Raw genomic sequence first — 24,186 nt, forward strand, 5'->3', positions numbered from 1 at the left:
TATTGTTACATTTCAGACAGTGTTTCACTTTTACTTGGACACTTGTTTCACTGACCTGTGTTCCTCTAGCATGTGGCCACCCATCACCTCCACTGGACTGGCCACACTGATATAAATTACACTGATACATTCAAAAATAGTTTCTAAATATACTTTATAACACATGAGAGCCTTTAATGGATCTATACACAGATTGTATTCCCTGAGACTTACCTCGGGTACCTGACATCTGTCCCGGGTCTGTTTATCATATAATTATATATATTAGTTTTTTATTGGTAGGGGGTCAGATGGAGATTGTTAACAAGAAACTGAACATGGAAGGGTTGTTTGTTTTGTTTTATTGTGCTGCTTTCAGTCTTTCAAATTAAAACACTTTACGTAACCTCACGCTGCCTCTTGTCGCTCTTCTTCTGTGCTTTAGCTAGTCGCCTACATCGCGATGTTTAGTACAATTTAGTTGTGTACAGATGTTGGTTTCGAAGGGTAGACTTCTAGAAAGTAATCTGCTTTCACCTCCACCGCCACATCTGGACGTGTTTGACTTCTCTAATGTTTAATAATGTCTACAAAAGTGTGCACGTACACATCTGACCTCTTCAAAGAGCCTCCTGTATGTTACTGCCATGACAACAGGATGAGATGAAGGTGTGTGTGTGTGTGATGGTGTTATTATTGTTCACTGCAGTGGGGAGAAAACACATCCATGTAACTAACCTCACACCGCCTGCCTTCACCTCTCCCCCTCTCTCTCTTTCACACACACACACACACACATTAACACACACTGCAGCCACAGATGAGTCATACACAGGACTTAAAGGTGGGAGTAGAAAGACCACCACATTGAGCATTATGTGTGAAGAATACTCAGATGTCTGAAATGAAGAAGCCAAACAGGAGCTGTATTGTGTGCTTGTTTTTCTTTCTTCAGTACTTTTATTTTGTAGGAATCGATCAATTCAAATTCATAGTCTGTGTAAAGTCCGTCTCCTGAGCCTCTCTCCCTGCAGTAATGTGAGGATCTGTTCTCATGGCAGCGGATGAAGGCCGTCACAGCTGGCTGCAGTCTGCGGATGAACCTGAGCACACACAGGCGAGAAACGCCCTCCGCTGTGTTTAATGTTCCGGCTGTGAGGACTAATCAGAGGGCTGCACGCTGCGAATAAAGACGAGTTCCTGCCAACCCACTCTAATTGGATGCTAGTTAAAAAGCCGCTTGTTCTTGAACGCAGCGTTGGCTGAAAGGTGACATCACACTCCGCCAATTAGAGACTTTATGTTTCTTTCTTCTTCTTTTTTACAGCTTTGATTCCTTTAAAACATTTAAGGCTCAGGAGGAAATCTATTTATGCTCCTGCGCGCAGATGTAATGTCTGCACAGCTCTCCAGCAGTTTGTTTTCCCTGCTGCAGTTTTCTTCAGGGAAATAAACGAGAGATTTTTGTGTAAGTAAGAGCAGAGTGTGATAACATGTTGAATCGATGGGAACAGGAAGTGGAAGAATCCCTGAGAATTGCTGTAAAAAAACTAAAATAAAAATTAAACTATAGATAGATAAATAGAAACTCACTCGTTCATGTCGCCTACAGTATGCATGAATGCTAACAGGGTATGTGTAAATGGGTATACCACGTCAAATTTCTATTAACATTGTTGTAGTTCCGAGTTTTTAACATATAGATCTCCTTAGGTCAGAGGTCATAAAGAGCTGGGTCTTTAGCTTCTTCTTAAAGGTGAAAAAAGGAAAAAATATGTACTTAATTAATACAACAATATGTTTTTAACTTCTATATATAATTTATTTTATTTCTTACTCATGATTGTATGTGTATATATATGTAGCCTATTAATGCATGTAGTCACGTATATTGTATGTATGTATGTATGTACATAAATAGATTCTTTCATTTATACTTTCATTAATATATTAGTAACTATAATTTAACTATATTTTCTATTATTATTTTATTTTTCCTTTTTTATTTTATACATGTGGGTGAGTGGAAACCAATATTTAAGAAACTGAAGTTCAGGATGTCTGGAGGAAAGAATACAAATTTTAGGGGGGAAATTAAAATTAAATTAAATGTAACTTTCATACTGGAAACAATACGGGATTGAAGATATCAAATGAGTTGTTTCACTTCTCGGGTGTCAGATTTGAAAGACAGTGACTAGCTAGTTTCAGATGCTGCTATATTTGCTGATTATTTGCTTTTGATTGCCTCAAGATCGATCGCTTTAATTTGAAACTATCCACCGGAAGAGCCTGTATGCTAGCATATTTGCTTGACCGTTATCGCCGTTTGTTACACTGTTGTACTCTGCTCATTAGAAATGTGTTACTAAAACCGCTCTTTGTCGATACAAGTATTACTAATACTATTGTTTATTTTAAAGATTCAAATACACACGTAATTATAATTCGTTTATCGACATTTGTACAGATTTAATCGATATTAGCCACGAATTTGATTTGGTGTTGCAGTTTTTAATTCTAACCACTAGAGGGCAGGAAACACCAATTATCCTGAATACACTCCGGTCAATTACGCGGGAGGAAAGAAATACCGCACCCTTACTTCCGATAAATAACTTCAAATAAAAATAAATAATTACGACCTCCAAAAATATGAGAAGAAGTAGAATCAAAATATCTGTATTATTACCACAAAAATAATATAACGTTTATATTGATGGGCTATTAAATACAGTTGTTTCATGAAGCAGCAAAGCAACCATTGAGGTAGCCTGCAGTTGACTATATGCTTAGGTACTTTTACCCACCTACAAATATGAAACCATAAGCAGAAGATAATGAAACGATTTAATTAGAAAAACTGGATTTTTTTTATACTAAGAAAAGGCTGAACAAGTTCAAATAATGAACTCGGTTAGGTTACATGAGGCCTTCGGGAAAAACTCAATCTGGAAGGAAAGGTCACCATCTGTGATTAGAAACTGTTTTATGTGGTCTGTGATCACCCACATAACACACACATGGTTCCTTTTTAATGGGCCGAAGTGTTTCATCTCTGCTGGTGTCAACAGAGGATTGGATCAGCAGCGACAGTTAAAAGTATATTCTGAGTTTCTTACTGGGCTGTGAGTCACTGTGTCTGAGTCACGCTGTCACATCGTAGCCTTATAAAACCCCCCCACTGTCACTGAGAGCGACATTTCAGACAGAAAACTTCAGCAGACGGATCTTTGTATTGTGTTAGAAATGATCAGGAAGGTTACACTTACTAACTTTGTAGGGGTGAGTATAGTGTGCGAACATAACATAAAGGTATCATACTGATGTTACATTCCTTTGTTTCTTTTTTTTAAATTAAAAAATACTTGATAGCAAATAATAATCCATTCAATCCATCCAATAATAGTCCATTTCTTTATACAGTCTATGGGTGGCTTAGAGTGACATGATCAGCCACCCCTGGAAACACCCCTAGAAATGTATAGAGGTTTACTTACTTACTGTAAATAGGGTGAGAATAACCTGCCTGGGGCCGATAAGGAGCTGTGGGGGGCTCTTTACAATACTGAAAAGTTTTGTCATAGAAGGTCATTTCACCTTTCAGGCCCTTATCCTGTTTGTATTGTGTTTTAAATTTCCATTTCCAGTGAAACTGTCACTTAAATAAGAGTTGACACAAAGTAAGCACAGAGCCCCTGGAGTCCTGAGGATCCGGGTCAGCTGTCAGCTTTGTCAGGTTGGTAAGCAGGTAGCAGAAAGCTTCAGGCAGTCTGACCTGTTAATACTGTTTAATGTGAGAACAAACAGTGCCCCCATGTGGCAGAGAACCACACAACATCTTCGGGTGAATAGCAGCATGCTGTCACAATAAACATCTGAATTTGGACAATCAACTTTCTCCTTAATAGGCTGACAAATTTTAAAACATTACCAACTGATATATTTTACAGAATTTCCACATTTTATGATACTGAGAGCTTTTTATTTTGATTACACTGTTCAGCAGGTCCAACAAACTGTGTGCATCACGGCTCTTTCATGGTCTGAATTGAAAGTATCTTAAATTGTATCGTCCGAATCACATAGATTTAATTCAAGTAAAACATCAGAATGGAGATGTGCCTAAAGTTTGTCATTATCTTTGGCATTTACATCTATTCTCAAGTAATTATGGTAAATATTTGTGACACTATACACAGTCTGTATTGTGTCTTTAAGTATTTCTAGTGCTACAGGGAGACCTCACAGTTTTCAGACATGAAGTTTAGTTATCGTACAACTCAACCTCTCAATATAATCATCCCTGACTATATCATTATAAAGTCCTTATTTAGTTCCACTTTACCAGCTTAAGACTTAGTCTATATTGATATCTTTGCCTCTACTGCTGCAATTTTGACCTTTCATTACTCAAAGTCTTTGTCTTATGAGTCTAATAACTTATTGAAGTGTAATTGTAAATCACTGATGTCAGCATTCAGCCATTTCCTTACCTAGGAAGTGCTTAAATGTTAAAATTACCTTTTGATTATGTTGTAAGATACCATAGAAATGCAGTAGTTTGCTGACGTTAACGGTAGCTAGGAAGTGGTTAAATGCTAACATTAGCTGTAGTCTCATATGGGCTATCAAATATGTGCTTTCAATGTTTAGTCTGTTACTGATAGTAGCATAATTAATATTTTATTTTTATTTTAACTTAACGACAGAAAAATTGCACGGTAGGTGGGCCACACTTAACCTTACATGCTAGGGTAGCTATGTTTGAGTTAATCTTTGCCACACCAGCGGCGCATAAATTGAGATGCCGAAAAAGGGAGACGAATAAGAGGGAGTTTGAAAGGGCTTTTGACCCAAACAACAACGTGTTAGCCGACTTTTTTCAGTCAGTTCAGAAACCTGCTTTGAGCCCCTCTGAAGAAAAAGAATGATCCTCAGGAGGCTATGTTGTAGCTAACGTTGACATATAGCTAGCACCAGTGAAAGTGCTACCATTGCCACATCCACCTGTGAAAAGAGGATGAAGAGGATAATGTGGATAACAGTGAAGACTTTCTTTATTTAATCCAACACTAGTAATGACGTGTTGCCTGTAACTGTGTCCAGTCAGTGTCTGTTTGTAGGAGAGAGTTTGTTGAGAAAGCAGGTGCGTTTGTATGAGTAACTCAGATTTAAGGAGGGCTTCTAGACCTTTCAGGGGCCAAGCCTTTAATGTGGGCTGGGCTGCCCATAATGTGACAGTAAAGTTATAAATTCTCAGATCAATCGATATAAATTACCGCCTAAGAGCACTTTACTTTGAGCTAGCGCAGAGACACAAAGTGCCTGTGTGGGGAGCACTTTTATATCGCAACAACATTATTACATCGACCGTCCGATAATTGCAGGCTGCTTTCCCTTTAAAGTATGACGCAGCTCAACTGGTGCCCCACTTTGTGTGAGCAGCGGCAGTCTGCGGGAGCCTGCAGGATCTGTTGTCGCATACAGCTCGGCCCGGGGACGTCGGTGCTTCGCTGGGCCCTCACCTGCCCTCATTATGGAGTTTTTACTGGGGAATCCGTTCAGCACTCCGGTGGGACAACGGATCGGTGAGCCAAAAATCGGGATTAGTCGTTACATTGTAATAACCAAACGCTTCAGTCAGGCTCAGTCACCTTTACCGGAGTCATCACGCCTCCCACGCTCACATCTCTCACGAGCCTCCTCTCAATTTGTATTATGTAGGGTTGTAATTGCACGAGCTGGTGGGTTTATAATGTCGATACGTTAAAGTGATAAATCCGAGTTAAATTTAAGACTGACACAGGAGAGACGGGTTGTGGTTTGACTGACGCGTCCGTTGAACAATGATCTGGCAGAGGCGGGATTTATCTGCCGTGATGCGCAATTTGATTGGTTGTTTCCGTGTCTGTTTATCCTGCCGATAGCTGGGAGGGACGATCAGTGGCCGACATCCTCCTGACCTAAATTAGATGCACATTCTACTGTGGGATAATGACTGCACATGTGTTATCATTGACTGATGAAAATCTGAGAGTCAGTCGTTTAAATAAACGGATATGCAGATTTGATTATAGCAAATAAACATTATTAATTATTAATTAAACATACTGTAGATTTAAACAAAAATACAAAAAAACACACACCCATCGGTTCTTTCATATCTATAAATCAAAAGGCTTAATAGTTGTCTTTAAATTATGTTATCAAACTCCTATTAATATTACTTGTTAAGGTGCCACAAATTGAAAAGATTTAGAATATCAGTCGACTATAGATTGTGTTAAAGACATACATAACTCGCAACTAACGTTACTGGTTACTGTTTTTTTCTATTTGAAAAAGTTAGAGATTTTTTACACTTAATCAACCTAAATTAAACATAGCGTTACCAGATACTTATTTTGCAAGTCCATTGCTTAATCTGGCAAATTGTATTTTATTGTCATTCCTGGCAGAGTGTATTTTCTGTGTCAACGCCACACTTTGAATTCAAATAGTCAGCATACAGAAAAAGCTCATTTTGGACTCATTAACAAAACCAAATTGTTTGGGTTTAAGTCACTCAAGAGGGCCCTAGGATTGATCCCTGTGGAATGCCAGAAACATAATTTGTGGATTATTATTGTTTGTCAGAAAATACAGTGTTCTTTAGCAAATGTGAAGCGCTCTTTTTAAGAATAATTTTTTTTATAAATCTTCTTTTTAATAGACAAGCTGTACTGTTACTTGTAGAAAGAACTAATTACTTCATCTTTAGAGGCATAGATGAAGTAATAGGTTTCCAGAGGGTGAAGTAATTAGTGTCAAGAGGGTCCTAGGAACGATCCCTGTGGGATGTCAGAAATGATATTTTTGGACTCATCTTTGTTCGTCAAAATTGAGAGTGCTGTATTTGTTATGCTAAGTATGAACTATTTCTACATTATGAAACATGTAAGCCTTCATAAATGACATCCTCATCTTATTAATAATCCTGAAGGCAGGCCAAAGGATCTCACTATGATAAAAATCCCAGTTACTATGTCATAGTCATGTATATATTTCTCATTTTCCACAGAGAATGCGACAGGCTCGAGCCTGCCGTCAGAAGACTGGGCCCTCAACATGGAAATCTGTGACATGATCAACAGCGCAGAGGAAGGGTGTGTTTGCATATCTGTGTGTGTCACTTATCTGTCTGCATCGGGAACAAACTAGTCCTCCGGGAGTTTCATGCCTCTGACTGTTGAACATGTTCTGCTTACAGACCCAGAGACGCAGTCAGAGCCTTGAAAAAAAGGATTGTGGGAAACAAGAACTTCAAGGAGGTCATGCTGGCGCTCACTGTGAGTGTTTTCCCTCGTCACCCTCATGCTCTGCCCGGTTCTGGTTAGGGCTTTCAAAATAAGGTGTTCATTTTAAAATTGATTAGTTTTTGAAAAACTAGCATGACTAAAGAAATAATGCAGGTTAATCATACTCCATTATGGCACTTGAAACCATTTGTCACTGAGCATTAAACCCTCTATAGTGAGTTGTAAACATGACGGAAGCAGATGACAGATAGTTGTATGGCTTGTATGGCAAGAGCAGAGGTTTGGGTGTGTGTGTGCAGTAAGAGAGCAGATTTTTAGGTGTGTGTGTGTGTATGTGAGGAAAAGAGAAATAAAGGGAAGCAAGGTGAGCAGATTAAAGCGGTTTGTGAATAAACACTGAAAGTGATAATCTCGAGGATTTTCATTTAAGTAAATGTCTGTTAAGTCTCTATCTATCGCCGAATGAGGTAACATAATGGTGATTGAGCCTATGGCCCGCTGATGAAAGCCTTTGCATTTGCAGTTTTACACACAATCACAAACGGCGCCCAGTTAGTGACGCGTTCTCCATCAGCCAGCAGTGGTTGGTCTGCCAGAGAGGGTAGGCGGAGCTAAGCGGCTGCTTTTCCGCTCTCTGCAAGTGTTGCGAGTAAACAGTAATCTACTATGGCTGAACAAACAAAGAAAAGATGGATGACTACAGATACAACTTCAACAAGAAGTGAAAATCCAAAGAAAAAGAAACAAACTCGACGCTCAGATGAAGCAAACAGTCTGAAAAGGAAAGCGACCGTCAGCCAGGAAAATCAAGAGTTACAACCGGAGCCAACCGTGGACGTCACACATGCAGCACTGGCTCCCGCAACTACCGTTTATCGCCATAGGTGCCGCCAAAGAGAACGAAAGTGAGATCTTCGAGGTTATAACTTTAAATAAGGAGGAAAATAAAGTGCAATTAAAAAGGGTGAAATAATAAGTTACTAACTAGAGATAGAGTTATGCAGATTAAATAAGTCTCGCTGTGATGCAATGCTTCTCCCAAGAATTATTTATATATGCATTAACTTAGATTTACTCATCACAAAGCATGTAATTAATTAGATTATTATTTTTAACTGCTTGACAGCCCCAGTTCTCTCACAGCTTTGTGCTTATTTTCTGCGTGTTAGGTCCTGGAGACCTGTGTGAAGAACTGCGGCTACCGGTTTCACATCCTGGTGACGACGCGCGATTTTGTAGAGGGAGTTCTGGTGCGCTCGATCATCCCCAGAAACAACCCTCCATTAATCCTGCATGACAGAGTGCTCAGCATCATACAGGTGACAAATGCCACAATACATGTTTGGCAACACTGTGGCAGCATGGAGAAGTCCATCAGGTTAGTTCTCAGTCTTGCCGTCAGCTCATTATGTGATTAATCTGTGGTTTTCTCGCATGAAGGCGTGGGCCGACGCATTCCGTAGCTCACCCGACCTGACGGGTGTGGTGTCCGTGTACGAGGACCTACGCAGGAAAGGCCTCGAGTTCCCTATGACAGAACTTGACGGTTACTCACCTGTCCAAGCCCCCAAACAGGTACAAGCATACCTGGTGCGACCACTGCTGATGTTTGGGTTCTAACTTTCATCTTTGGTCACTTTTCTTTCGGGTCTTTTCTTTACCTTTTCCTACCAGACTTTGCCTGCGAACGGGCCTGTTGTCACTACTCTTCCTGCTATGCTGCTATCTTCCAAATCTCCTTTTATCCCACCACAGACTTCTGAGCTAAAACAGGCCCTAGAGGGAAACAATGCCTTCACTCCCAGCCAGGTGATAATGGATGTCTTATGTCCTGCTCATATCCGATCTTTCTCCACGTTGGCTGTTTCACAACTCTCCTTTGTATCTACGGTTCTCAATTCATTTTGTCTGCCTTCTATTATAGCTGTGTGTATTCAGACTACATTGTTGACGTTCCAGGTGAAAAAGCTTAAGGCAGAGTTGGGAGTGGTTCGCAGCAACCTGACGATGATGTCAGACATGATGAGTCAGCTGGATCCTGTCACAGCAAAGCAAGCAGACATGGAGCTGCTGGAGGTAAAAAACTAAACAGACTCTGTTTTAAAAGTGTGAACTCCTCTTTGAAAGATAATCCTTCCCCTCTATTCTTTTTATTAACAGTGTGTTACCCTTAACTGATCTCGTACTGCATACATTTTTTGTTGCATCTGGCCCCTCAATCCCCCGCCCACACATTCTCTGTCTGGTTGTGTCATTAGCAGTTATACACAGTATGTAAGGAAATGCAAGAGAGGATAGTGAAGATCGTCCCCAGACTCAGTGAGGAGAACCTGATTGAAGAGCTGCTGGCAACCAACGATGAGATGAACACGGCATTTACTCGCTACCAGAGGTTGACTTCGATTATTATTATACTTCTTTATTTATTAACAAAATAAGAGTTTTAAGAGGACACACTAATTTTATTCTACCATTAACAGGTTTGAAAGAAGAATAACAAATGGTCAAAACACAGCACAGAAGGTAAAAAAGTTTGACTTCAGAGCTTAACAAATACATAATTATGCATCTTGGATTTTAAATGAATTACTTTTTGTCCTTCAGAGCCACACATACGTCAACCTAACAGACCTCGATTTGACAGCCGAGTCAGGAGTCGCATCACTTTCCAATGACAGCTCACTCAGCCACTCAAAATCTGACAGCTTGTCCAGTCAGATGGCGAGACTCAGTAAGTAATCGAGTCTTCGTAAGTGCTGCAAATGCACAATGCCTCTTTTTATAAGCTTGTAAATTTGTCATTGTTCTTCTTGCAGGCACAAGTGAATCAGATGACACATTATCACAGAAAATAAATGTCCCAACTCAACAAAGACTAAGGTACTGTTTTAGTCAACATCTGTTTGCTGTGTACCAACTCAAGTTCAAGTTCAGTTTCATAAAAACTACTTAACAAACACAAAGACCTCACAGTTAGCTAAAAGTAATGAATAAACAATTGAAATAGTAAGCTTGAAGTAATAAATAAAAATGGGAATTAGTTAGCTACATCAGAATAAACTGTTGAAATAGTAAGCTAAAGTGGGCTAATGAATAAACTGTTGAAATAGGTAGGCTTAAGTGATGACAAAAAATTTGGAGTAATTTGCTATATCAAAATAAATAGTTAGCCAAAAGTGATGAATTAACAGTGGAAGTAGTTAGCTAAAAGTCTGCTAACGAATAAACAGTGGAAGTAGTTAGCTAAAAGTAGGCTAACGAATAAACAGTGGCAGTAGTTAGCTAAAAGTAGGCTAACGAATAAACAGTGGAAGTAGTTAGCTAAAAGTCAGCTAATGAATAAACAGTGGAAGTAGTTAGCTAAAAGTCAGCTAATGAATAAACAGTGGAAGTAGTTAGCTAAAAGTCAGCTAATGAATAAACAGTGGAAGTAGTTAGCTAAAAGTAGGCTAATGAATAAACAGTGGAAGTAGTTAGCTAAAAGTAGGCTAACGAATAAACAGTGGAAGTAGTTAGCTAAAAGTCAGCTAATGAATAAACAGTGGAAGTAGTTAGCTAAAAGTAGGCTAACGAATAAACAGTGGAAGTAGTTAGCTAAAAGTCGGCTAACGAATAAACAGTGGAAGTAGTTAGCTAAAAGTCGGCTAATGAGTAAACAGTGGAAGTAGTTAGCTAAAAGTCGGCTAATGAGTAAACAGTGGAAGTAGTTAACTAAAAGTCATCTAACAGTAGTAGTTAGATTTACAGAATGATTAAACAGTTAAAATAGTTACATAAAAGTAATGAATAAACAGCCCAACTTGTTAGCTAAAAGTTAATCATAGAAATTTGAAAGAGTTAGCTTGAAGTAATGACTAAAAAATTGAAATAGTTTGCTATATCTAGATAAATAGTTAGCTAAAAGTAATGAAAGAACAGTTGAAGTACTTTGCTATATCTGTATAAACAGAACAGTTGAAATAGTTACCTAAGAGCAGGCTAATGAAGTAACATTTTAAGTAGTTAGGTAAACGTAATGTAGAAACAGTTAAAATAGTTAAATAGGAGTAATGAATAAACTTTTAGCTTAGTCAGCTCAAAGCAGTTAATCAACAGTAATATGTATATCATGACCGTAGCTCATAACCGGTAGTGTTAAATGGCATGGTGAAAGGAGGTGGTGTTGATAAGGAAATTTGCATTCATCTGTAGGGAAATATAAGATAAAAAGGGTATATCAAAGATTAAAGAGATATGTTAGATAAAAAGCAGTACCACTGAACACTGAAAAAAAAACTGATTTGTTATATTAAATAACAATATTATTTTATGACCTTCAACTCTTTCCCAAGGAATAACTATTGCAGAGGTTGATATTTGTTTTGTAGTTTAAATCCGACTCAGTCCCCTTAGGAAATGTGCCAGTATTTCAACGTTTGTAAAGAGAATTTATCAGCTTACGTGGCAGTTAACCGCTGCACAAATCTTTTGTTTCAGTGAGCAGCCTGAAGTAGTGGACGGCCTGGCTCTGGCTCAGGCTCAGAACAGCAGACTACAAAACCCTGGAAAGGTATGTCTTTTATTCTGGATTTAAATGGTTTAACAGTATAAGTCACATTTATCTCTTCCCACTTTCTCGTATCTGGTGTGACAAAGAAAAGAAAATGCAAGTGTAGAATTGCTTATTTGGTCTAAGAAACATGCTGCTTTTCCAATCAAAATCCATGGACACCAATCTCAAGGTTTAAATAAGCTCACTGTACAGATATAAGTTGAATTGTACACAAAGTCTGAGCTGTTTCACTTGTAAGAGGGAGGAAGAGTTTCAGGAGAGGCAGCTAGTGAGTCTCAGTAAAGGCGTACTGCAGTATAATCTGACTAATTAAAGGTTGGTTGAGTTCATGTTTGTGTTGGTTTGTCTCAGTAACTGTTTTCCTCCTTATTTAACTCTCCGCTGTGCATGAAGGATGGCAGCCCAGCCTCCACCTGCAGCTCCTCTCCAAAGTTAGATTGGATGATTAAAAGGGGAATGGTGGGTGTGTGTCCAGACTCTGGTTTTCCATGGTTTCATCACTCCCTCTGTATTTTGGTTTTGTCATGAGGATAGGATTGACTTTTTTCTGTGGTGTGGCCTGCTTTTGTTTGAGTCACTTTTTGGGTTTGGTTGAGGTATTGAACAGAATGGTTCGCATGCAAGACAATAAGGTGTTTGTTGGAGTTCACATTTAGAGCATGCCAACGTTTGGGTTGCACTGTCCTGATAGACTACATTGTTTACATACCGGTCTTGCTTTTCTTTCACGTGGTTCTTCTTTTGTGTTGTTGTTTTTTCTTTTCTGTCTTCAGTGGTTTGGTAGCTTTTTTCCATTTTCGTACATGTTATTAAAGTCTATATTTATACTGCACTAACCATCCTGATGTGCTGCTTCCTTTATTAGATTCCTATCAACCAGTCCAATGTCATGGATGACATTGAGGACTGGCTAGCGCTGGATGACGAGGTAAACGGCTGGATTACTAAATTATCAGAAGTTGTACTGCACTTTTTCTGTTTAGGTTTTAATTCTCTGAAGGATAATTCTGGCTGATTCAAACACTCAATGCACTTTATAGTTACATTTTGCTTTCAGTACACAAACCAAATCAAGCCAGTACCAGGTTAAATGTCTGTTTAGTATCTGCTTCATTAATTCTAAATACCCATTCCTCAGGTTTAGACTTTAGAGATGGCCCTGTTTGTTGTTGTGTTAAGCTGCTTATTTGGTCCAAAGTGAAATATATCAACAGATATTTGATTGCATGACATTTTGATCATAAATTCATGTTTCCATCAGGATCAATGATCACTTTCATGATTCTTTAACATGTAATCTAGCGCCATCTTCAGGTCAATGTATCCATTGTAGTGGTAACACCTCTGCTGTCTGTTGCTTTTAATGCTAATTAGCAGATTTTAGCATGCTAAACTAAGGTTGTGAACAACTCAATTTATTTGCACATATACACGCATACAAAAAGAGGCGATAACAATTCAGTAAAAAGATGGACATTGTGCCGGAGAGGTTAGAAGCAAAAGAAGGCTTGTGAAAATACCTCCCCTAGTAAATATTAATAAAAGATAAAAACAGAAAATGTCCTACTTGATCAAAATTTTGAGACTAAGCAGCAGTAATACAACATTATTAAAGATATATTGACTTGACTAAAGATTGTTTTTACACAGTGAAATGAACTAAAATGATGTCCATAAAGAGTTGTGGCTCATCAGAGTCCTTTCCAGATGTTTTTTGAATGATGATCATGCAGATGTTGAATGTAGTGATAAAGGCGGGTTGTTCCAAAGAGATGCTCCTCTGTATTTCAAAGAATATTGAGCAAGAGAAAACCGACAACAAGCAAGATGAAAGTAATTTCAGCGTCTTGTGGAGTATGAGTGAATATCCGACGCAAACATAAATAAATTCTGGAAAGTGCTCGGCAGGTCATGCGTCAAGTGTACATATTTATACATAAATACACAAGTGTGGTTTATGTTGGCATCAAAAATTGATAAAACAAGCCAAACAAGACTTTTAACGGCATGAATTGTCTATGTATTTTCTGTAATAAGCAAAATATGTCTTTTCTTTTCTGTTTGTGCCACAGTATGACGACTTTGAGGATTCAGACGGCGTGACCAGTGAAGGTGAGTCTTTACAACTTACATCCTGTTTTTAAAAAAAGCAGATCCATCAGTGGCGGAGAGTCATCGTCTCTCAATCGGAAGGTTGAGGGTTCGATCCCTGACTGCTACCGTCACATGTCGAAAGTGTCCTTGGGCAAGACACTGAAGCCCAAATTGCTCCCAAAGACAGAGCCATCGAGTATGAATGCACAGATCATTAACTCTCAGATGTACGTCGCTTTGGACAAAAGCGTCTGCTAAATGAAACTGTAACATCTATTATTTTGTTTGTTACTCATGTACATAAAAAGCTCCTGATGAGCCGGTTTACATTAAACTTGCTGTAGATTTGATGTGTAGTTTGTTATAATGATACTGCAGACAATGCTGACAAACTGTGTGTACTTATAGCAACAGGCTTAAATTGAGGTTTTGATCACATTTTGCAAACTTGTTTAAAAGAAATATATTCACTCTAATTAGTGCCCATCAGTCTTATTTCTGCTGCCATATATTTCTGCTTTGAGCTATAGGTGGCAGGAGAGGCTTACCTGGAAATGTGGTGCCACATACTAACCTATTTTCAGACATATCCATTCATAGACTGCAGCCATATTTTTATCTTTCATGACACAGAAAAGGAGAAAATTATTCTGGTAATGAAACAGTCCAGAGTCAGTTTTGACACAGCTGTTTTTAAGTAGTATTACTACTACTTGAACTGCTAACTACTCTATAACAGTGATTCCTATTCCAGGAAGTACCTCTGCAGTTGCGATTGTATTTGGAAAGATTGTGGCTTAGCTTTCTACTTCCGAGCGCTGAGAGGTCGGCAGCCTGTTGCAGCAGCGCAGAGATTTCTTTTGTCTTTGTGCTGCAGCAACATTTGATTTCCTTACTTGGGATTAAATGATTAGGAGTCAAGTAATTCACAAGCTAATATAGACTTTGATATAGCTAATAGCTTTATGTTCACAGAAAGCTTGTTCATTCTTCTCATGTGTTTTTCCTTTCCTACCTCTTGTTCCCATAATTCATCCAGCAAATGTACCATAGATGGTTGATGTGTTGTTTTTCTCATCTAATCTAGCCTCTCTCTCCATTTGCAGAGTTTGACAGGTTCTTGGCCGGAAGAGCAAAAGCAGCTGAGCTTCTGCCGTCCCTGAGCGCTTCCTCTCAGGATAACAACCACTCCGAGTCTTAAGCCACGCTCTAAACCTGCCATACTAACAACACTCATGAAGCGTCGGCTGAGAAGTGGAGCCTCTTTTAAACGAATGGTTCAAAGGCACATTTGACTTTGGAATTACAACCCATGTCATATCTGTGTATAATGCTCTTTACTGGGGAAAAGTGTTTTTTAAACTGATAAAATAATGTTACTTGATTAAGGAACAAAGTTTTTTTTTAGCCGATATTGTAACGAGGGTTTGTCCGTGTGTGGAATGCAAACATTTGCACATTTTATAAGGTTACATTCCTGCTGTAAAAGAGGAGATATTGTTACAGAAACAGCTTTTGTAACATAGATTATGTATTATATTGCTGTAATATATGTATTGTCAAATATGATGAAGAAAACCCCGTCAAAGTAGCACACACTGTAAACTTGTACGTCAGAGAAGAAAATTGCATAACAGAAAAGTTTGACGCGTCATTATTGATGCAGGATGTCAAAGAAAACTGGATGAGATTTTGTACATCAAACTTCTCTCGTGAAGATGTCTTACTTGAAGTTTAACAGGAAGTCATGATATACTGCTGTCATAAATAAAACTAAAATGATTACCTGGATGTCTGGCTGCTGTCATTTGAATCCTACAATGCTGCACATTAAGGTTTCCTAATGTATAATCCAATTAATGGCTTTGCAGGTCTTTAACTTTTTGAGCTGCTGTCTTTATTATGTTAATTACATGTGACTTTAACCCTGAATGTCACATTCACTGACTGTGCAGTTCACAGTATCGTATCAATGAATATATTTAGAATATATTATTGTGCAGGTTTTACTTAATGACCACACAAATCTGCAACATTACAGTAATATTTTGATAACTCTTTTACGTATTACTTTTTCATGTTAAGGTGCTGGAATAAAAGCATTGTTACCAGAACATTTAAAAACAAATTACCCAAATAATTATGTTGAAATGGTCTTACAGGGTAAACGGCGTTAATGTGTGTGTAGGGGGGTAGTAATTATATTTTTATTTACATATTGTAAAAGTTAGAGTAGTTTTGAGTCAGGAAAAAAGGCTAAAATTGAGTTAAACGATGTAAAAGTTTATATAAGGCAACATGTTGCTACCATAGTGGATCTGAACCGTTGAAAATACACTCTGAATTCTGATTGGACAAAATAAGCCACCTGGCAAGTTCCCTGGTCTCTGATTGGTCTGCCACACACACGCCTACCCTTGTTACATGACGTAGCCACGCCTCGTTTATGGTCTTTACGTAGAGCTCTCGTGCACGTTTAACACCCTGTACACACTACAAAACCGTCATGTCTGTTGGAAAAGCTGCCCCGAGTTTGATCAAATCGCTCCGGGGCGCCCTGCGGCCCTTTGCCCCGGCTCTGAACCGAAGCTATGCTGCTGTCGCTGAAGCTAGAGCGGTGCTGGAGGGCGAGCTCGAAGGTATCCGAGCAGCGGGGACGTGGAAAGCGGAGAGGATCATCACGTCAAAGCAGGGACCTCAAATCAACGTGGACGGCAGTCGGAGCAGTGAGTGGAAGTAATCTACACTGACAGCGGTTGATAAAAAAAGTTCTAGTCATCATGACAGCTAGGTGTCCGTAAACGCACCACGAGGTACAATTTCGAAATGAACAAATAAAAAGTCTGTTAGCAGCGTTGTTTGTATCGGCGCTCTGCCACAATGTCATCTTGTTTTGACTCGCACTAAAGGTAAGTAGAGTCGTGTAAGGTTACTGGAGGACACAAATCTGGCTAACGTTTTGTTTCACACCAACGACTTGACTTACGGGACGGGATTTGCAGAAATACAACACAACTTTTTAAGAACATATGAGTTAAGGTTTTCTTTAAACTGATGGAACAAATTGCGCTCAAATCAGTTTACCATTATAAATGAAAGGAATCATTATTAGACATGTATTAGATTCAAAATTGCCAACAGCAGCAGCTGATCTTTCCCCTGTTTGCAGTCCTGCAGAGAGCCATTGTTTACACTGCAGGGTGAACCTTTGCCAAAGATTGACACTGCTGATTTATGAATGGCCATTATACTGTAGGCCATGACCTCTCATGTGTGAAAGTGACTTTGTTTTTATTCATCTGGATGGCAACGACACAATCCCATGCTTTGTTTTTCTCCCACTCTTTGTTCGGACATGTTGGCTTTGTTGTTTTGTTTTTGTTTTTTCCCTTTTGGCAGAATAGAGATACATTTGAGTTGAAAAGTGTGGTGTAACAAACTCAAACAATTACCTTTTTCACTTTAGGTATCCTGCTCTCCATCTGACAGTCTCTCTCTCTCTCTCTCTCTCTCTCTCTCTCTCTCTCTCTCTCTCTCTCTCTCTCTCTCTCTCTCTCTCAGGCATATTGAATTTCTGCGCCAACAACTACCTGGGACTGTCCAGTCATCCAGAGGTGGTGCAGGCAGGGATCGATGCTCTGAAATCATACGGGGCTGGACTGAGCTCTGTCAGATTCATCTGTGGCACACAGGTTGGGTGGCTAATATTCAGCACATTGAAACCTAGATAACAACATATGAATGCCTGTTTAACAGCTTTCATTCTGTGTTTACAGGATCTACACAAACATCTGGAGAAGAAGATAGCAGAGTTCCATGAGAGGGAGGACTGCATCCTTTATGCTAGCTGTTTTGATGCCAATGCTGGGCTGTTTGAGGTATGTCAGACTTCTCATATCTCAAACTGGCTAGAGCAACGGCTGAACTGGCTCTATTGCGATGAATAATGTGTCATATTACTCTAAACACCAGGTTCTGATGGGCCCAGACGATGCAGTGCTGTCTGACGAGCTGAACCACGCCTCCATCATCGATGGGATCCGTCTGTGTCGAGCTAAGCGGCTGCGCTACAAACACATGGACCTCAGTGATCTGGAGCACAAACTCAAAGAGTCTCAGGTGTGTGGACGTCTTCCTGTGCTGCAGCAGGACAGATGGAGCTGCTTTTTACATGGGACTGTAAATAGAATCAATCAGAATCGAGTGTTTATGCTTTGTTATATTATTATAGAATGTTTCTGCTGCAGATAAAATGTCTGTTAGCATATGACAAGTGAGTGATATTCTCCATCTTGTCCAGAGGGATAACCTTATATTCAAACATTAGCAGTTAGCAGGGTCTTTTAGAAAGCTTAGTGTGGTTTGGGTTATACACACAGAGACATGTTAGCTGTAGCATCAAGTGTTTTGGATTGCATCACATATTTAGTCAACAAGTGCTGACTTAAACACTGAGACGATTCTCCTCTTTGAAACATGTCAGCTGGAAACCTTAAAAAGTCAGCCAGAGTTGCTGCTTTATTAGGAGTCGGGTAATGTTAGCATAATAAGCTAGCTAGCTACAGCTGATATGTAACCTCCTAGCAGCAGTTTCAGTCAGTAAAAAAACAATGTTCATTACTTAGACATCTATACTGATCATATGACTCTTGTTTTATCCTTTCAGTCGTCTCGTATGCGCCTGATTGTGACAGATGGAGTCTTCTCCATGGACGGAGACGTGGCTCCTCTAACAGGAATCTGTGACCTGGCTGAGCAGTACGGAGCCATGGTGTTCATCGACGAATGCCACGCTACCGGCTTCCTGGGGCCGCGGGGCAGGTGGGTGAGATTCTGATTGACCCAGAAAAGTTGGACATTTCCTTAAAAAATATTTGAGTGTACATTTGTGACTGTTTTTTATTGGTATCACTAGTGGATGTCGCCAAAATAAGAGTACCTTTTAATAATATCAAGCTCTCTACATGTTACCATTATTATGATATAAAGTGTAACTTGTCCCTGTGATCTGCAGAGGAACAGACGAGCTCCTGGGAGTGATGGACAGAGTTCATATCGTAAACTCCACCCTGGGGAAAGCTCTGGGAGGAGCAGCCGGTATGTCTTAATCTTCTCTATGATTTCAATAACATACAAGTTCAGCCTCTTTGTGACTGCTGTACAAACATATGGATTTAAAGCTGCACTGATTTATAAAAGAGAAGAAGCAGAAAGATGCAGGGAGTGAGAGAGCAAAGACGTGGGTGTGTGTTTGGAGAAGCTTGTGAAATAACACTATAAAAAAGGTGTGTAATAAAGCACAATTACAATGGTGGACTAAGTTACAACCTAGTAGAATAAGTTAATATTTAATTTTCAACAGAAAGTTTAGATAAGAACCAAAACTCCCCTTTAAATCTGCCTCTTTAGATTCAAGGTTACAGACAGTTAGCTTAGCTTAGCACAAAGACTGAAAACAGGGAAACAGCTAGCCTGGCTCTGTCCAAAGTAACAAAATCCACCTCTGGGCACCAGTTAAACCAGTACACACGTTATATCGGCACAACAATTAGAGTATAATTAAGTTTAGTTATGGTTTTATGTGGGTCACCTGTCAGAATATATCTTGTTAGCAGTTGCACTGAAATCCCAGGCTAAAAATAGCCAGGCTAGTTATGTCTTGCTGTTTCCAGCCTTTATGCTAAGCTAACCCACGTGTAGACGTAGCCTCATTATTACCAGACAGACGTGAGAGTGGTTTTGATCCTCTCCTCAAACTCTACGCCAGAAAACAAAAAAGTGTAACTATTCCTTTAACTAATGCTATTACGGTAATATCACCAAGCTGTCACTGATCCATTTTAAATCCAGTCTTTATCTGTCAATCATTTCTTCTTCAGGTGGTTACACAGTTGGCCCGAAGCCTCTCATCGACCTGCTGAGGCAGCGCTCGAGACCATACCTGTTCTCCAACTCCCTCCCCCCTCCCGTGGTGGGCTGTGCCACCCGGGCTGTGGAGCTGCTGCTCGCCTCCAGTGAGATCGCACAGAGCATGACGGCCAAAACCATGAGGTGCGTTTGATCGAAGACAGGACGGAGTTATGTACATGTGTTGCTCTGTGTGATACATTAGATTTAAGAGAGCAGGGGGTTTTTTTTATGGTTTTCTAGAAGCTGCTCATTTGATTTTTCTCCTCTGACAGCAGAGTTTACATAATGTGTAGTATAGTTTGGATCCAGCTCTCCATCAGTGAATTTCAAGGAGCTTTGACGCTAGAAATTTTTTATTATTGAACTTTTACAGCTGTCTGCTTCGGCCTTCTGGTAAACAGATATTATTGATTTTTCTTATGTCATGTCTCCTTATAGAAATCAAACAGCAAACACAGAGGAGGATGAACTCTGGGAACACCTTTGTCTTGCTCTTAGTTACCATGTCACCTTATATTTGTAACAGCCGTAGCATTGTTCTAAATGTGTGGGTGGATTTAATTATTTCCTCATCTTGTTTCCCAAATGTGTGTAGTAACGCCTACATGCTGCCTTCAGGCCATATTACACAGCTGTGAGCTCCATGATGGAGGAACCATACTTACTGTATCGTGTTTTCAGAATAGACTTACACACGTCTAATTTTGACATCTGTTGTAATACCTAATGGATACAGTCATTAAAAAACATGCGGTTGCAACTCTCCAGACTGGAAACCAGACTGGGTGAAGTTGGTTTACCATTAAAATTTGTCCTCTTGAAGCTTAGAGAGCATGTCACAACAGATATCTCAGCGATGACGCTGGCGTGAGTACCACTCATGCCCAAGAAACAAAGACGAAGGTCACAGTCTCCTCTGACGACTTACACCACATCAGAGATTTTCCTGTTTGTCTTTTTAAAATCTTCCAACGTTCGATTTTACTCACACACAAAAAGAAACAGTAATCTGATCGGTGTGTTCATGTTTACAACACTTCCTTCTTATTTAGTGACTGTAATATTTAGGGATGCACGATATTATCAGGACGTTATCGGTATCGGCCGATATTGGCTTAAAAATGAACAACACGCCGATATCCGCCGATATAATTAACCGATAAAATATTCGGCTGCTGCATACTTGATTAAATGCCCGACCTCGGCGCAATGTCCCCAGCGCGAAGAAGACCTGCGCGGCGCAGCTTGATGACGTCACGTGTGTCTACCTGCAGCATGAGAGAGTTAGAAGCCAAAATGTCCGTGGTGTGGAAGTTTTTCAGAGTGTCCGAAATAGATAGCAAAGCTGCTGTTTGCAATGACTGCTCAGCTTCAGTGATGCGAGGAGGAGCCAAGGCAAAGTCTTTCAACACTACAAACTTGATTAACCATCTCAAGACCCGTCACCCCGACCGTTGTAACAAATGTGATAAGAGTATCACCATTATACTGTACGCTAATTCCAATACAGAGAGAGTTGATGATCTCTGCAATTAGGTGTGCGGGGAAAAAATATCGGTAATCGGCTAAATGAGTTGTAAAATATCGGCATATCGGATATCGGCAAAAAATCCAATATCGTGCATCCCTAGTAATATTTTTTCTGTGTCGTCCCCTTCAGGTTCAGAAACAAGATGACGCAGGCCGGATTCACCATCGCAGGCTCCGCTCACCCGATCTGTCCTGTGATGCTGGGAGACGCACGCCTGGCCTCTCATATGGCCGATGATATGCTGAAGCTCGGTGAGACCGCAGTGAGACCAGATCCACATCAAAGACCTGCTTCATGTAGCCTCAAAAATGGGGCCTCATTTACAGCTAGCCCTTTTTATTCCCTCTTTGCCACCAATTATGTCCTGATATGATTGAACCACACTTAAGATGTCTATCAGGTCAGCTAGCTAGTTGCGTGGAAAGATTGTGGTTTAGTTTAACTAATTCAGAAAAAAAAAAGTATTTATTTATATTTTGTGACTGGCAGTGTGTGAAAACTAGTTAGCAAGAGAGCGGTAATAAATAAATGGTGGAAAAACTAAATGTAGAAGATAAAACATTGAAACAGCTAAGAAATAACCACAAACAGACTGAATAGTGAGATAAACATTAACAGAAAATGGTTGAAATAGTTCGCTTAAGGTTTGGAGACATGACTCAAATAGTCTAAAGGGATAGTTTGGTTTGTTTGAAGTAGGGTTGTATGTGGTACTTCATAATAGTAAGTGCTAAGCTAACACCGCTGCAGACGGGGGTCACGAGTACAACGTACTTTAGCCACTTAGAAGAGTCCTACATATAAACAAACATTTCAGTTCAAGTGAACGCTGTGTTTTTGTTTTTGTCACAGCTTCACATTGACGTCAGACGGCCCTTTGCCTCGGCGCGATGTCTTAATCCACACAACGGCCCTGTATACCTTCACATGCAGTGCACCGTATCACAACAGCTGTTCAGATCAGTGGTTTGTAGAGGAGACAACAAATATAAGAAAATACAACATTATGGAAACAATGAAATGCCGTATCTCATACAACCCCACTTAAAAAAAAACTGAACAATCCCTTTAAGGCTTCACAGCACCATAATATTTAATTCTGCGAAACTTCGACCCGTTGGTCTCATTCATGGACACTTTGTCCACCACCCTGGGGTCACAAAAGCAAATTACACTGATCGGTGTACATTCAAGATGGCCGTGATCCCAGACCAAAATGTGTTACAGTCGGTCCCTACAGAAAACTCAACCAGGTACAAAACCTCTTCAGATTTTATGATTGAAACTTGTTTATTTAATGCGTATGAACAGTTGTAGCTTGATATGGCAGACAAATTTGACTAATTTTATCAATAGCAACAAGCTACAACACCGTTACGACAAGGTACTCGCATGAGGACATTGGGACTTTTTCAATGTAACACAAAGACAATTCTTAGGTTTCATACTTATTAGGTCCTATTTATCCCCAAAAGGTAGGAGAAATTAAAAATGTGTACCAAACAAAAGCTCGGGTCTTAGGAGGCTAAAGGTTATGGATAAATAGCTAAAAGTAATGCTTAAACAGCTGCAATAGTCAGCAAAGATTAAAGGATACATTGTCTATACTGTTTGCTAAAGGTTGTTGATTATCGCTGGAGTAGTTAGCTAAAAATAAAAGATGAATGGCTTCAAGTAATAGATGAATGGCTGAAATAGTTAGCTCAGACCAATGCAGGATGAAACCGCTCAATGTAGTGTAAAATTGTAAGCCAAAGTAACTATGAGTGGTTTTAATGGCTGCTTGGTTTTCAGGCTGTAAAGTGTAGAGGTGAACAGTGGGTGGTCGCATTTCTCTGCAGGGTTAAAATTATGGTGGAATAAGAAATGCACTGGAACTAATCAACCACTAGAGGAAGACATTGAATTGAGCTAATCTAAAGTCACAAACACAGAACACAGCACTTTTTTCAGCTCTACTAACACATGTTTTCCCTCCACAGGAGTATATGTGATTGGATTCTCCTACCCCGTCGTACCAAAGGGCAAAGCCAGAATCCGCGTTCAGATTTCAGCCGCCCACACAGACAAAGACATCGACCACTGCGTCGACGCTTTCATCCAGACCGGCAGAAAGCACGGAGTCGTCTCCTGAGAAACGCATGGAAAGAGGATTATGAAATATTCTGCAACCAGTATGAAATACTGAACAACGGTGAAACGCTTGCTCTGCAGATGCTGCCTGTAACTCATGAATGCTGTTAATGGAAATATTAGTTACATTTGTAGGTCAACAGAGGTATTGTTATTTTTGTGTTTTAAGCTGAATAAAGCACATTTGCTAACATGTGGAGGTGTTTGTGTCTGATGGAAAAGGGCTCTTAAAATTTAAGTGACGTCTCTCTGCCTTTAAAGAGAAACAAAAGCACATTTGCAGATTCTAGACATGGAAGAATGTCTAGTTAGTCTTTGCTCAAAAATGTATTTTGCATTTTGTTACATCTCTTGAATATTTGGGCTTCTCTTCGCAGAGCCATGTGCATGCTGATTTTGACTCTAGAAGGCTATTTTGGCAAGTTTCTCTGTTCTCGCCTTTAATAAAGGAGTTTATGGTATTTCTACTAGTGTGATTTGTAACATCACAACTAGTTTGAAAGTCAGTTGTTGTCCAACATGAAACTTGCGGACAGTAGGATGCATATTGTGTCCATTAGTTAAACTTTTAATATGAGAAATATTTGTATTAATATATTCTGGATACTTACCATAATTCCTTAAATAGTGAACTTTTATTACAACAACTATCCTAGCCCTAAATACAGTTAACACCCCTTTAAACA

The 24,186-nt window shown here is 39.5% G+C and overlaps 2 protein-coding genes across 5 annotated transcripts; both read left to right on the forward strand.

Annotated features, from left to right (window-relative positions):
- Window positions 1–5,429: 5,429 nt before the first annotated feature.
- tom1 (target of myb1 membrane trafficking protein) lies at window positions 5,430–15,711 on the forward strand. 4 transcript variants are annotated; one of them, XM_069676008.1, is made up of 16 exons: window positions 5,430–5,570; window positions 7,043–7,127; window positions 7,232–7,310; window positions 8,450–8,599; window positions 8,721–8,855; window positions 8,955–9,089; window positions 9,240–9,356; window positions 9,539–9,672; window positions 9,761–9,803; window positions 9,885–10,011; window positions 10,097–10,160; window positions 11,757–11,829; window positions 12,226–12,291; window positions 12,698–12,760; window positions 13,905–13,944; window positions 15,033–15,711. In XM_069676008.1, the coding sequence occupies exons 1-16, from the start codon at window positions 5,519–5,521 to the stop codon at window positions 15,125–15,127; spliced, it is 1,458 nt and encodes a 485-aa protein (XP_069532109.1). In that variant the 5' UTR covers window positions 5,430–5,518; the 3' UTR covers window positions 15,128–15,711. The 4 variants fall into 4 exon arrangements, with proteins under 4 accessions (XP_069532109.1, XP_069532110.1, XP_069532111.1 ...); XM_069676009.1 differs by having other exon boundaries at window positions 9,542–9,672; XM_069676010.1 differs by lacking the exon at window positions 12,226–12,291.
- Window positions 15,712–16,420: 709 nt separating this feature from the next.
- Window positions 16,421–23,866, forward strand: gcat (glycine C-acetyltransferase). The gene is made up of 9 exons (XM_069676145.1): window positions 16,421–16,652; window positions 17,488–17,618; window positions 17,703–17,804; window positions 17,899–18,045; window positions 18,593–18,747; window positions 18,941–19,023; window positions 19,806–19,977; window positions 21,497–21,618; window positions 23,350–23,866. The coding sequence occupies exons 1-9, from the start codon at window positions 16,433–16,435 to the stop codon at window positions 23,499–23,501; spliced, it is 1,284 nt and encodes a 427-aa protein (XP_069532246.1). The 5' UTR covers window positions 16,421–16,432; the 3' UTR covers window positions 23,502–23,866.
- The last annotated feature ends 320 nt before the right edge of the window (window positions 23,867–24,186 follow it).

This window comes from Semicossyphus pulcher, unplaced genomic scaffold (assembly GCF_022749685.1).
Source record: "Semicossyphus pulcher isolate SPU_LCO1_2020_fin unplaced genomic scaffold, fSemPul1.0.p SCAF_25, whole genome shotgun sequence".
NCBI classification, from domain to species: Eukaryota; Metazoa; Chordata; class Actinopteri; order Labriformes; family Labridae; genus Semicossyphus; species Semicossyphus pulcher.